Source organism: Schistocerca gregaria, chromosome 5, assembly GCF_023897955.1.
Source record: "Schistocerca gregaria isolate iqSchGreg1 chromosome 5, iqSchGreg1.2, whole genome shotgun sequence".
NCBI lineage: Eukaryota > Metazoa > Arthropoda > Insecta > Orthoptera > Acrididae > Schistocerca > Schistocerca gregaria.
The window spans coordinates 577,565,930-577,581,551 of NC_064924.1; the positions used below are offsets into that span (position 1 = coordinate 577,565,930).

A 15,622-nucleotide genomic window follows, 5' to 3' on the forward strand; every position below is an offset into this window, starting at 1 on the left:
CAGCTGTCCCACCACGCTATCTGTTGGTGAACCCCGTTAAAGACACTATCACTACATTTACTATCCCCCTGGTGATGCAGGCCGTCATCGGATCAAAATCTGCGTCGTTTTCCCAGATGTGCTAATTTTTTCCGGCAGTGTATAGAAACAGAGTTTCACAGTTCATGTTACACACTTGTGGAGGTTGTAGAGGGGACTTAGTAGATCAAGTTTTACATGGGAATCCATGTGCGAAAACGTTATGCAGTGACGCCACAGAACGTCAGAGTTATAGGCGCTGGCGCCTGTAAATGTATGTGTCTATACAAGGTGATTTCGTGACGGTAACACAGACTTTCAGTGATGGTGGAGAAGGATAAATATATAAATTCGAGGTAAGGGTCCCTGTTCCGTATAACAACTAGTAGAAAGTTATGAGCGATAGCCGTTCAAATACGTCTGCCAAAGGAATACCGTACTGGTACTGTTGTTGCTAAGTCTGTAGGCTATACATCTTTCAGTGGTGGTAGTATGGATCAGACCGAGAAGAAATGCTCTAAAATGCTTACCTTAAGATCTATGACCATTTGTTCCATACATAATATGTGTTTCACAGTAGCGGAGATGAACACGTGCTCGTACCTCGTCATGTATGCACTGTAGATCCGATGTCTACTAGACATTTTTCTTGTTCTGTTCCATACTACCACCTCTTAAAGTTTTCTACCCTGCAATCTTAGCAGCAACAGTGCTGGTAATTGTATCCCACTGTCACAGGTACCAGAACGGTTTTCGCTTACAGCTTTCTACTGGTTCGTTGCCGCAACAGTGACCCTTACCTGAAATAGATATATTTATCCTTTCCCACAATCCTTGAAAGTCAAATATCATCACGGAATCATCCAGTACATACATATGTATTTAGAGGCGTCGGCGCCTCTAACTTTGACGCTCTTTACTGTCCTTGGATGGCGGTCACGGGCATGGGTTCTTACTTAAAACTTGATCTACAAAGTCCCCTCTAAAATCTCTAGAAGTGTGTCACATGAATTGCGAAGTACCCTCTAGACAGATACACTCCTGGAAATGGAAAAAAGAACACATTGACACCGGTGTGTCAGACCCACCATACTTGCTCCGGACACTGCGAGAGGGCTGTACAAGCAATGATCACACGCACGGCACAGCGGACACACCAGGAACCGCGGTGTTGGCCGTCGAATGGCGCTATCTGCGCAGCATTTGTGCACCGCCGCCGTCAGTGTCAGCCAGTTTGCCGTGGCATACGGAGCTCCATCGCAGTCTTTAACACTGGTAGCATGCCGAGACAGCGTGGACGTGAACCGTATGTGCAGTTGACGGACTTTGAGCGAGGGCGTATAGTGGGCATGCGGGAGGCCGGGTGGACGTACCGCCGAATTGCTCAACACGTGGGGCGTGAGGTCTCCACAGTACATCGATGTTGTCGCCAGTGGTCGGGGGAAGGTGCACGTGCCCGTTGACCTGGGACCGGACCGGAGCGACGCACGGATGCACGCCAAGACCGTAGGATCCTACGCAGTGCCGTAGGGGACCGCACCGCCACTTCGCAGCAAATTAGGGACACTGTTGCTCCTGGGGTATCGGCGAGGACCATTCGCAACCGTCTCCATGAAGCTGGGCTACGGTCCCGCACACCGTTAGGCCGTCTTACGCTCACGCCCCAACATCGTGCAGTCCGCCTCCAGTGGTGTCGCGACAGGCGTGAATGGAGGGACGAATGGAGACGTGTCGTCATCAGCGATGAGAGTGACTTCTGCCTTGGTGCCAATGATGGTCGTATGCGTGTTTGGCGCCGTGCAGGTGAGCGCCACAATAAGGACTGCATACGACCGAGACACACAGGGCCAACACCCGGCATCATGGTGTGGGGAGCGATCTCCTACACTGGCCGTACACCTCTGGTGATCGTCGAGGGGACACTGAATAGTGCACGGTACATCCAAACCGTCATCGAACCCATCGTTCTACCATTCCTAGACCGGCAAGGGAACTTGCTGTTCCAACAGGACAATGCACGTCCGCATGTATCCCGTGCATCCAACGTGCTCTAGAAGGTGTAAGTCAACTACCCTGGCCAGTAAGATCTCCGGATCTGTCCCCCATTAAGCATGTTTGGGACTGGATGAAGCGTCGTCTCACGCGGTCTGCACGTCCAGTACGAACGCTGGTCCATTGAGGCGCCAGGTGGAAATGGCATGGCAAGCCGTTCCACAGGACTACATCCAGCATCTCTACGATCGTCTCCATGGGAGAATAGCAGCCTGCATTGTTGTGAAAGGTGGATATACAGTGTACTAGTGCCGACATTGTGCATGCTCTGTTGCCTGTGTCTATGTGCCTGTGGTTCTGTCAGTGTGATCATGTGATGTATCTGACCCCAGGAATGTGTCAATAAAGTTTCCCCTTCCTGGGACAATGAATTCACGGTGTTCTTATTTCAATTTCCAGGAGTGTATATTCTACACGCAGGGTTGGCCTGCGGTGAAGCCAGTCTACACTTCTCATACTATAATTCCATTCCCCAGAAGTTCTCTTATGAATCGATCATGCTGTTTTCCTGTATGTGTAAGTATATGAATAAAAAGCGTAATAAAAAACGTAATGGGTTACGCTGCCATTTGCAACAAACCTTATAGCTACGTCTTTGGCAGTTTTTTTTTCTTTTAATTTATTAGCTTCCGATCCGCGTCCATTCAGAAAGCCTAACTGTGAAATATCAATCATAATGATACGAAAGGAAGGACAACACAACACCTAGTTCCTGAGAAGAGAAAAATCTCCGTGCCGGCTGGGAATCGAGCCCGGGCCCCCTGGCTTAGCAATACGCCGTGCTAACTGCGCAGCTACCAAGGCGAAAGCCTAGCGAAGTCCCTAGGAATAAACTTTTGTTATAAGGGAAGATTCCAAACAGAATCAGGAATCAAATACCGACTTGTGCGAAAGTGGTAACACTCGACCGGCTCGCCGCCGCCTTGGCAGTTTTGGAGCTTTAAGCCCCTTTTACACGATCAACTTTCTTGTCTTAATTGAGTACTCGTCTGCTTTGATGGGTCAGTTTCGTTTATTCGTCAGTGCAAAATTGCGTGTGTGTGTGAGAGCTGTCTGCGCTGGAGTTTGACATCTGAACGGTGAAAGTAACGTTATGAGGGACTGCCATTTTTACAATAAAATCGAAATGTACTCCTAGTGCAAAATGTATGGACCGTTATAATAAGGGAACTTGTTAGTGACAAATCAGAATTCATAGTGAACATTCTTTTAAAACGTTGTGCGGTAAACACGTTACTCTCCAAAAACTATCGCGTAGGTTAGCAGCTTTGTCCGAGGCGCCTTGCCACGGTTCGCGCCGCTCCCCCCCGTCGTAGGTTCGAGTCCTCTCTCGGGTATGGGTATATATGTTGTGCTTAGCGTGATCAGCTGTAGTTACATCAAGTAGTGTGTAAGCCTAGGGACGGATGACCTGAGCAGTTTGGTCTCATAGGTACTTACCACTACCACCACTCCAAAAACTGCAAGAATATGAAGAGTGTCATCCAAACAGTTTAAAACATATATCTTTATTCGTTCGCGAAAATAGGTTCTTGAAAACACATCATTACCTATAACGCCCTTAATAGGCCCATTTCGATTTATGGTTTGTAACTTCTTTTCTTGTTAAGTGCCAAATAGCACCGAAAATTATTTTTGTAGTCAAATAATTGTGACTTTTTCAGTATTGAAGTAATTTTCTTTGTCTACATAGATAGTCCACAAGCCACCATGCTGTGCGTGGGTGAGTGTACCATGTAATGCTACTAGTCATTCCCCCGAGCGAGGGAAAAAGACTGTCTATTAGCTACGTAAAAGTCCAAATTTCTCTTATCTTCCCGGTCCTTACGCCCAATGTATGTCGGTGCAGCAGGATCGTTCGGCAGTCAGCTTAAAATGCCGGTTCTCTAAATTTTCTCGATAGTCACCTTACCTCCAGGAGTTCCCCATATGAGTTCCCGAAGCATCTCAGTAAAACACGTGTCGTTCGAATCTACCGGTAACAAATGAAGCAGCCCGTCTTTCAATTGGTTTGATGTCTTCTTCAATCCAACCTGGTACTGATACGAAACACTCGGGCAGCACTTAAGAATAGGTCGCGCCAGTGTCCAATACGCGTTCTTCTTTACACTTGAATCGCATCTTCCTAAAATTATCCCAATTAACTGAAGTCAACCATTCGTCTTTCCTACCACAGTTCTCACATGTTCGTTCCACTTCATATAGCTTTGCAACGCTACGCCCACATATTTAAACGACTTCACTGTGTCAGGCTGTGGCAACGGTCTTGCCGCAGTGGATACACCGGTTCCTGTCTGATCACCGAAGTTAAGTGCTGTCGGGACTGGTCGGCACTTGGATTGGTGACCATCCGGGTGGCCCTGAGCTGTTGCCGTTTTACGGGGTGCACTCAGCCTCGTGATGCCAACTGAGGAGCTACTTGAGCAAATAGTAGCAGCTCCGGTCGAAGAAAGCTATCATAACGACCGGAAGAGCGGCGTGCGGACCACACGCCCCTCCTATCCGCATCCTCAGTGAGGGTGACACGGCGGTCAGATGGTCCCGATGGGTGACTTGTGGCCTGAAGACGGAGTGCTTTACTGTGTCAAGCACGGCAGTGCTAATTCTGTACCGGAACATTACAGGTTTCTCCTTCGTACCCATCCGCATTAACTTACATTTTTCCACATTTAGAGCTAGCTGTCGATGATGACACGAACTAGAAATTTTGTGTAAGTTGTCTTGTATCTTCCTACAGTCACTCAATAGCGACACGTTGACCTAGATCACAGCATCGTCAGCAACCGCAGACTGCTGCTCATCAAACAATTTTGAGTAAAACACGTTTACCTGTTTACATTTTTATATACATATAGCGTAGGCTTCTCTTCTGTAGAGTGTAGACGGTTTTTTGCTTTCAGATATTTCGTCTCTTCTGCAGGAGAGCTCTAGTAGGAAAAATACACGGAGTTGTAGAAAAATATCCGCTACCAGTCACAATAAAAGGTTGTTTATTCGTCACACCACTGGTTTCAGGTTTGCGCCCATCTTCAGGTGTTTATACATTCGTTTACATGTTTGTACTGTTGGAGATCAAAAAAGATGACCGAGCGAGGTGGCGCAGTGGTTAGCACACTGGACTCGCATTCGGGAGGACGACGGTTCAATCCCGTCTCCGGCCATCCTGATTTAGGTTTTTCGTGATTTCCCTAAATCGTTTCAGGCAAATGCCGGGATGGTTCCTTTGAAAGGGCACGGCCGATTTTCTTCCCAATCCTTCCCTACACCGAACTTGCGCTCCGTCTCTAATGACCTCGTTGTCGACACGACTTTAAACACTAACCACCACCACCAAAAAAGATGAAGCATCATTATTACAGTTATGCTGTGATGATAATTTTGCCACTTAGTTACACACTTATGGTCATTTTCACGTCCATATGTCAGGTACAGCTCCATATTACTTTTTTGATCTCCAACAGTACAAACATGTAAACGAATGTATAAACACCTGAAGATGGGCGCAAGCCCGAAACTAGTCGTGTGACGAATAAACAACCTTTTATTGTGACTGGTAGCGGATATTTTTCTACAACCCCATAAAGGAACAGTCAGGGAGTTCGACAGCATCAACTATGGATAAAATTCATAAAATACATGGAGCTTGTGTAATTTTTCAATGAGTCACGAAAATAAAACAAGCAACAGAATGAAGATTAAGAAGGCACAAAAGCGCAGAATCTATTTATATAAGAGGAGGTTATATACAGGGTGGTCCATTGATCGTGACCGGGCCAAATATCTCACGAAATAAGCGTCAAACAAAAAACTAACAACAGCGAAACTTGTCTAGCTTGAACGGGAAAACCAGATGGCGCTATAGTTGGCCCGTTAGATGGCGCTGACATAGGTCAAACGGGTATCAACTGTTTTTTTTTTTAATAGGAACAAATTCATGTAGTACGTAAAGAAATATGAATGTTTTAGTTGGACCACTTTTTTCGCTTTGTGATAGATGGCGGTGTAATAGTCACAGACATATGGCTCACAATTTTAGACGAAGAGGTAGGTTTCTTAAATTAAAATAAATACGTAGGTACGTTTGAACATTTTATTTCGGTTGTTCCAATCTGATACATGTACCTTTGTGACCTTATCATTTCTGAGAACGCATGCTGTTACATCCTGATGACCTGTAAATACCACATTAATGCAACAAATGCTCAAAATGATGTCCGTCAGCCTCAATGCATTTGGCAATACGTGTAACGACATTCCCCTCAACAGTGAGTACTGTAGTTCGCCTTCCATAATGTTCGCACATGCATTGACAATGCACTGGTGCATGTTGTCAGGCGTTTTCGGTGGATCACGATAGCAAATATCCTTCAACTTTCCCCACAGAAAGAAATCCGGGGACGTCAGATCCGGTGAACTTGCGGATCATGGTATGGTGCTTCGACTACCAATCCAGCTGTCATGAAATATGCTATTCAATACCGCTTCAAACGCACGCGAGCTATGTGCCGGACATCCATCATGTTGGAAGTAGATCGCCATTCTGTCATGCAGTGAAACATCTTGTAGTAACATCGGTAGAACATTACGAAGGAAATCACCATACATTGCACCATTTAGATTGCCTTCAATAAAATGGGGGCCAATTATCCTTCCTCCCGTAATGCTACACCATACATTAACCCGCCAAGGTAGCTGATGTTCCACTTGTCGCAGCCATCGTGGATTTTCCGTTGCCCAGTAGTGCATATTATGCCGGTTTACGTTAGCGCTGTTGGTGAATGAAGCTTCGTCGCTATAGAACGCGTGCAAAAAATGTGTCATCGTCCCGTAATTTGTCTTGTGCCCAGTGGCAGAACTGTACACGACGTTCAAAATGGTCGCCATGCAATTCCTGGTGCATAGAAATATGGTACGGGTGCAATCGATGTTGATGTAGCATTCTCAACACAGCCATTTCTGAGATTCTAGATTCTCTCGAAAAAATGGTTGAAATGGCTCTGAGCACTATGAGACTTAACATCTATGGTCATCAGTCCCTAGAACTTAGAACTACTTAAACCTAACTAATGTTCCATGTGATGTGGACATCACAGAACACCCAGTCATCACGATTCTCGCGCAATTTATGTGCTACTGATATGCGGATTAGCTGCGACAACAGCTAAGAGACCTACTTAGGCATCAGCTTTTGTTGCAGGTCGTGGTTGACGTTTCACATGTGGCTGAACACTTACTGTTTCCTTAAATAACGTAACTATTCGGCGAACGGTTTGGACACTTCGATGACATCGTCCAGGATACCGAGCAGCATACACAGCACACGACCGTTAGGCATTTTGATCACAATAGCCACACATCAACGCGATATCGACCTTTTCCGCAATTGGAAAACGATCCACTTTAAGACGGGTAATGTATCACGAAGCAAATATCTTTCGCACTGGCGGAATGTTTTGATTCCACGTACTTATACGTTTGTGACTATTGCAGCGCTAACTATCACAAAGCGAAAAAAGTGGTCCAACTAAAACATCCATATTTCTTTACGTGCTACACGAATATGTAATAAGAAATTGGGGTTGTTATTTTAAAAAACGCAGCTGATATCCGTTTGACCTATGGCAGCGCCATCTAGTGGGCCAACCATAGCGCCATCTGGTTTCCCCCTTCAAGATAGACGAGTTTAGTTCTTTGTAGTTTTTTTGTTTGATGCTTATTTCGTGAGACATTTGGCCTGGACACGATCAATGGACCACCCTGTATATATGTTAATTCCCTGTATTAGTGGACGCTGCCGTGAGCCCCCGATTCTGTGCATGCACAGTGTGCAGCATACTCGGAAGTTCAGAATTCCACACCCGGCACACTCTATAGATCCTTGACATTAGAGACGCATTCGATTTTTGATTGGTTGCTGATTTACACAAAGACACGAAAGGCGCTCGCTCTTAGAGTAGTCAGTTTGGACAGGAAAGTCGCTCGTGCTAGCAGGACGGGGCAGGGCGGAGCGCGGCTGACCTTGGCGCCGACGCAGAGCAGCAGCGGCACGGCGTGCACGGACAGCGCGGCCAGCAGCAGCCAGGCGTCGCGCGCCGTCGCCTGCAGGCCCAGCGCCACGCCCTCCAGCAGCGAGTGCACGCCCAGCGCCAGGATCAGAGCCCACGTGCAGCCCGCGTCGCCGCCGCCGCCGCCGTCGGGGCCGTTCGCGGCCAGCAGGTGCTGCGTGGAGTCTGCGGGGGCGATGCGGCTGGCTGGCGGCCAGGGGCAGGCGGGGGCGGCGGCGAGCGCGGGGGCGGCCGCCTTCTGCTGCGCGGCGGTCAGCGCCGGCAGCTGTAGCGGTGGCGGCGGTGGTAGCTCGGCCGGAGGCGGCTGGGGGCGGCTGTGCCACACCTCCTCCAGCACGTACATCGCCAGCAGGCCCGCGCCCAGCAGCAGCTCCGCCAAGCACCCTGCACAGTCATCGCACACGCTGTTAACTTATTTAATTTGTTTTACCATATTTTTTTATCTTTATGGGTGTTGCATAAGTTCATAGATCTGTGGGGGCCTACAGAACATCCTCAGGGGGACTCCTATTAGTCATAATGGGGCTCTGCCCCTGGACATCAAAATTCGAGAACAGGCTGCGTGGTTCTGGGCTAAAAAAGGGAATACTACGAAGGTAGAAGAGATATTAGGCGCTGGGGTTGAGGATAAGGGAGAGATACGGAGAAGAAACGAGCAATTGTGGCAAGAATTATGGGAAGCAGAAGAAACAGGGCGTAGAACATTCGAACTTCTTCCTAACGTCAGGGAACGGCTAGGCATGAGATACTTTGAACCAACCCGAAAAATGTTCAGATGTGTGTGAAATCTTGTGGGACTTAACTGCTAAGGTCATCAGTCCCAAAGCTTACACACTACTTAACCTAAATTATTCCTAAGGGCAAACACACACACCCATACCCGAGTGAGCACTCGAACCTCCGCCGGGATCAGCCACACAGACCGAACCTAGCCGAGGACTGATCCATTTTCTCACTGGTCATAGGCCATAACCGACATATTTATGTCGGCTCGGAAAATGGTCCACACCCTCGTGTGGTCTAACCGCAACGTCAGAATTGCCTCTCTCGTGCCTTTACCTGTCCTAAAAGCCAAACTGATCGTCATCTAGCGCATCCTCAATTTTTTTACGTTCTTCTGTATATTATTCTGGTCAGCAACTTGGATGCAGGAGCTTTTAAGCTGATTGTGCGGTAATTCTCTCACTTCTCAGCTCTTGCAGTCTTCGAAATTGTGTGGATGATGTTTCTCCAAAAGTCAGATGGTATATCGCCCGTCATGAATAGTCCTTTTGCTGCCACTTCCCCCATGATTTTAGAAATTCTGAAAGGGGGTTATCTGTCCCTATTGCTTTATTTGATCCTAACTCCTCCAAAGCTCTGTTAACTTCTCATTCTAGTACTGGAGCATCTGTCTCGTCTAAATCGCCTCCTGTTTCTTCTTCTATTACATCAGACAATTCTTCCCCCTCATAGAGGCTTTCAGTGCATTCCTTTCACCTATTTGCTCTCTGCATTTAACAGTGGAATTCCTGTTGCACTCTTAATGTTATCACCCTTGCTTTTCATTTCACTCCAGGTTGTTTTGACTTTCCTCTATGCTCTGTCAGTCCTACTGACAATCATTTCTTTTTCGATTTCTTCACATTTTTCATGCAGTCATTTCGTCTTAGCTTCCCTGCACTTCCTGTTTATTTCATTCCTCAGTCACTTGTATTTCTGTATTCCTGCGTCTCCCGGAACATTTTTGTTCTTCCTCCTTTCATCGATCAATTCAAGTATTTCTTTTGTTGCCCATGGTTTCTTCACAGTTACCTTCTTTGTACCTATGTTTTCCTTCCCAGCTTCTGTTATCGCCCGTTTAGAGATCACCATTCCTCTTCAACTGTACTGCCTACTGAGCTATTCCTTATTGGTGTATCCAAAGCCTTAGCGAACTTCAAGCGTATCTTGTAATTCCTTGGTATTTCTTTGCACACTGATTATTCCTCACTAATATCTTAAACATCCATATCCTACTTCTTTGCGTGTTGATTCTTCTTGATTAATCTTCAGTCTACTCTTCATCACTACTATGTTGTGAGCTGAGTCTATATCTGCTCCTGGTATGCCTTACAATCCAGTATATGATTTCGGAATCTCTGTATGAGCATGATGTAATCTAACTGAAATCTTCCTGTAGCACCCGGCCCTTTTCTAAGTATGCATCCTCCTCTTTTGATTCCTGAACAGAGAATTCGCTATTACTAGCTGAAGCTTATTACGCAACTCAATTAATCTTTTTCTTCTCTCATTCCTCGTCCAAAGCCCATATTCTCCTGTAACCTTTTCATCTACCCCTTACCCCTACAACTGCATTCCAGTCCCCCGTGAGTATTAGATTTTCATTTCCCTTTACACACTGTATTACCCTTTCAATATCCTCATACACGTTCTGTATCTCTTCATCTTCAGCTTGCGACGTTGGCATGTATACCTGAACTATCGTTGTTGGTGTTGGTTTGCTGTTTATTCTGATAAGAATAACCCTATCACTGAACTGTTCACAGTAACACACTCTGTGTCCTATCTTCCTATTGAATCCTACTACCGTTACACCAGTTTCTGCTGCTGTTGATATTACGCTATAATCATCTGGCCAGAAATCCTTGTCTTCTTTCCACTTCACTTCGCTGAGCCCCATTATATCTAGATTGAGCCTTTGCATTTCCCTTTTCACATTTTCTAGTTTCGCTACCGTATTCAAGCTTCTGGTATTCCACGCCTCGATTCGTATTATTTCGTTGATTATTCAATCTTTTTCTCGTGCTAACCTCCCCCTTAGCAGTCCCCTCCTGGAGATCCGAATGGGGGACTATTCCTGAATCTTTTGGTGATGGAGAGATCATGATGACACTTCTACAATTATAGACCACATGTCGTGTGGATACACATTACATGTCTCTAATGCAGTGGTTTCCATTATCTTCTGCATCCTCATGCCGTTGATCTTTGTTGATTCTTCCGCCTTCGAGGGCAGTTTCCCACCCCTAGGACAAGAGAGTGCCCTGAACCTCTGTCCGCTCCTGCGCTCTCTTTGACAAGGCCGTTGGCAGAATGAGGGTGGCTTCTTATGCCGTAAGTCTTCGGCCGCCAATGCTGATTATTAATTAAAGTTTAAAAAGCGTTGGGATTCGAACCCGGGACCGAAGACGTTTTGCTTATGTATCAAAGACGCAACCCCAAGTCCATTTATCGTCGCCATTAACGATGCAGGATAGGAAAGGTTGGTGTTGTTCGGGAGCGAACTGATGACGAGTGGCCGGTCGGAGTGGCCGAGCGGTTCTAGGCGCTTAAGTCTGGAACCGCGCGACCACTACGGTCGTAGGTTCGAATCTTGCCTCGTGCATGGATGTGTGTGATGCCCTTAGGTTAGTTAGGTTTAAGTAGTTCAGAGTTCTAGGGGACTGATGACCTCAGATTTTAAGCCCCATAGTGCTCAGAACCATTTGAACCATTTTGATGACGAACAGGCACAGACGTACATATGGCCATCCGCTGATTTTTGTAACTTTGGCTTCTAGAGCATGCGGTACGCATACACCCGATTTCTGAGTCGTCCCCACTGCGTGCAAATACCACAGTTCATCAAATTTGCCTGTTCTCGAATACAATGGTGAGGGCCACTGTGCCTTTAAAGAATCTTCATCAAACCGTGCAGGTCTTCCTGAACGTGGAGAGTCACTAATGTCAAAACGATATTTCTCAAAACGAGACAACTATTTTCTCGTCGCTCTCTGTGCAGTGTGTTTATCCCCGTACACGACGCAAATGTTTCTGGATGCGTCTGCCGTTGTCACCCCTCTACTGAGTTCAAGCAGAAGGATATGTCAGAAATGTTTCGAATTCTCCCCTTGGCACTCTTTTTCTATAGTTCACAGATCCACTTACCGTCTCCAAATGACAAAATAACAATACGTTAACTCAAATAGCAATAGTGAACTACAAATAAAAAATGAAAATCGCAAATAAACCCATAACCGAGAAACCAAGATGCAAAACAAAAACGCTACGCACTTATGAACTCATCTGATATTTATCAAGTTCCAAAGAGACGTAATTTTTATTTAACTGTCTTGATCGTAAAGTTTTTTTGAATAGAATTACCACTCTCGGCTAAGTAATAGTCAGCTTCAGAATCTCAATAGAAGTAAAGGAAAATACATTACTAGCTGCTATATCAAGAGGACAGATGTTATAACAAAAACACACTATACCTCTTATTCTAATCACAATACATGTTCTTGAAGTTTACTCCGTCTTCTTTGTTTACACGACTTGTCTGATTATTGTCTTGCTTTTCAATAAGTTCTTTCTTATTTTCGAGCGGTTCTAGGCGCTTCAGTCTGGAACCCCGCGACCGCTACGGTCGCAGGTTGGAATCCTGCCTCGGGCATGGATGTGTGTGATGTCCTTACGTTAGTTAGGTTTAAGTAGTTCTAAGCTCTAGGGGACTGATTACCTCAGATGTTAAGTCCCATAGTGCTCAGATCCATTTGAACCAAGCCCTTTCTTATTGTCTCACTATAAATCTGTACTGCTCGTGATATGAATTTGGCTTCAGGTGGTACAGTCAGGTTATTCATACTGTTAATGAGTTCACAGCTGTTCCTTATGGAATATGATTTTTCAAATGTGTATCTTTCAACAAGTATGTCGTTGGGTTCACTCGTTTACTTTTGGGCTGTTCTATTAACTGACTTCACAATAGGTCTGATTGGTAGGTTGCTCATATGGACCTTTGCTGTGCTGTGAGTCCAGGAGTTATGGAATTAATACAATGAAGCTCCGTACATCATTCTTGGTGAAAATGAATTTATTGTTGTACAGGCATTTACTTATTTTAGCTGGGAACTTTGATGACGGGTCATCCTGGAATCAAGAAGGAATTCAAGGCCTCCATATTGTATTAAGTGTACAATTTTTACATGTATGTAGAAAAGAATGGGCAATGAATTACGTCGAAAAACAGTGCCAAAATAAATGGTGCAATAATGTAAGGTTTCACAACTCCGCCAGTGTACCAATGATACATACGAAGCTCTGGGACGCCAAAATCTTAAGTGAACAAATGCACATGAAAAAATGTATCACACGATCTTCGCACCATGACAACTGATACAAAACTTTCTGCATCCCACATGGGCTGTGGTGTCAGTCATAATAAACGGCGAGACATCGCTCTACATCAGCAGAAGACATCAGTGGACATCAATTTCTGGCCAACCACTGCCCTCACCTTACCCCTTCCTATAAATACCCCAACAGTCGCAACAGCAGCGATCAATAAATAAAAGAGCAACATTAATTAAGTTCAGGGCATTTTATTTTTAAGTTAGAATTTTCTGTATGTTTCAACACCTGAAGATGAGCAGCCACTGTTAGAAATGCGTTGGAAAATGTTAAATTAAACACAAAACAAATAATAGAGACTGATACCAGAAAATAAAAGTAAGCAATTATGCACATCATGATCGCTCTCCAGATTGTCATTTTATGTCAAATTCTATTCTAAAATATCATTTGTGCCAGGGCTACTTACTATGCAAAAAATAAGTACCGTGTCGTCGTTGATGTCTTAGGTCGGATAACTGGTTTGATGCCGCCTTTCACATTAGTATATGCTTTGCAAGCCTCTTCATCTCTGAATAACTACGGCAACCTACAGCCATTTGAAACTGCTTACTGTAGTTAAGCGTTGGATTTTTTCCCTTCTACAATTTGTACCTGCACGCTTGTCTTCATGATAAAATTGAAGCTTTATTGATGTTTCTTTCATACACCCAAACTGTGCCATAAAGTTCTTTACTTCCCAGTTAGATTCAGTACCTCCTAATTACTTACTCGATCTACCACCCATCTAACTTTCAACATTTTTCTGTAGCATTGTATTTTACAAGCTTCTATATTATTGTTGTTGTTGTTATTGTGGTCTTCAGTCCTGAGACTGGTTTGATGCAGCTCTCCATGCTACTCTATCCTGTGCAAGCTTCTTCATCTCCCAGTAACTACTGCAACCTACATTCTTCTGAATCTGCTTAGTGTATTCATCTCTTGGTCTCCCTCTACGATTTTTATCCTCCACGCTACCCTCCAAATTGGTGATCCCTTGATGCCTCAGAACTTGTCCTACCAACAGATCTCTTCTTCTAGTCAAGTTGTGTCACAAATTTCTCTTCTCCCCAAACCTATTCAATACCTCCTCATTACTTATGTGATCTACCCATCTAATCTTCAGCATTCTTCTGTAGCACCACATTTCAAATGCTTCTCTTCTTGTCCAAACTAGTTATCGTCCAAGTTTCACTTCCATACATGGCTACACTCCATACAAATACTTTCATAAACGACTTCCTGACACATAAGCCTATACTCGATGTTAACAAATTTCTCTTCTTCAGAAACGCTTTCCTTGCCATTGCCAGTCCACATTTTATATCCTCTCTACTTCGACCATCATCAGTTATTTTGCTCCCCAAATAGCAACAGTCCTTTACTACTTTAAGTGTCTCATTTCCTAATCTAATTCCCTCAGCATCACCCGACTTAATTCGACTACATTCCATTATCCTCGTTTTGCTTTTGTTGATGTTCATCTTACATACTCCTTTCAGGACACTGTCCATTCCGTTCAACTGCTGTTCCAAGTCCTTTGCTGTCTCTTACAGAATTACAATGTCATCGGCAAACCTCAAAGTTTTTATTTCTTCTCACTGATTTTAATACTTACTCCAAATTTTTCTTTTGTGTCCTTTACTGCTTGCTCAACATACAGATTGAATAATATCGGGGAGAGGCTACAACACTGTCTCACTCCCTTCCAACCACTGCTTCCCTTTCGTGTCCCTCGACTCTTATAACTGCCATCTAGTTTCAGTACAAATTGTAAATAGCCATTCGCTCACTGTATTTTAACCCTGCCACCTTCAGAATTTGTTAGAGAGTATTCCAGTCAACATTGTCAAAAGCGTTCTCTAAGTCTACAAATGCTAGAAACGTAGGTTTGCCTTTCCTTAATCTAGCTTCTAAGATAAGTCGTAGGGTCAGTATTGCCTCACGTGTTCCAATATTTCTACGGAATCCAAACTGATCCTCCCAGAGGTCGGCTTCTACTAGTTTTTCCATTCGTCTGTAAAGAATTCGCGTTAGTATTTTGCAGCCGTGACTTATTAAACTGATAATTCGGTAATTCTCACATCTGTCAACACCTGCTTTCTTTGGGATTGGAATTACTGTATTTTTCTTGAAGTCTGAGGATATTTCGCCTGTCTCAGATATCGTGCTCACCAGATGGTAGAGTTTTGTCAGGATGGATCTCCCAAGGCTGTCAGTAGTTCGAATGGAATGTTGTCTACTCCCGGGGCCTTGTTTCGACCCAGGTCTTTCAGTGCTCTGTCAAACTCTTCACGCAATACCATATCTGCCATTTCATCTTCATGTACATCCTCTTCCATTTCCATAAAATTGTC

At 44.8% G+C, this 15,622-nt stretch overlaps 1 protein-coding gene across 1 annotated transcript in view; it reads right to left on the reverse strand.

Moving 5' to 3' along the window:
- Positions 1 to 15,622, reverse strand: part of LOC126272678 (zinc transporter ZIP3-like) — a 462,003-nt gene that overhangs the window by 379,329 nt on the left and 67,052 nt on the right. The window contains exon 2 of the mRNA XM_049975696.1: positions 8,089 to 8,519. Within this exon, the coding sequence (XP_049831653.1) occupies positions 8,089 to 8,519 (431 nt within the window). The remainder of the gene's footprint in view (positions 1 to 8,088; positions 8,520 to 15,622) is intronic.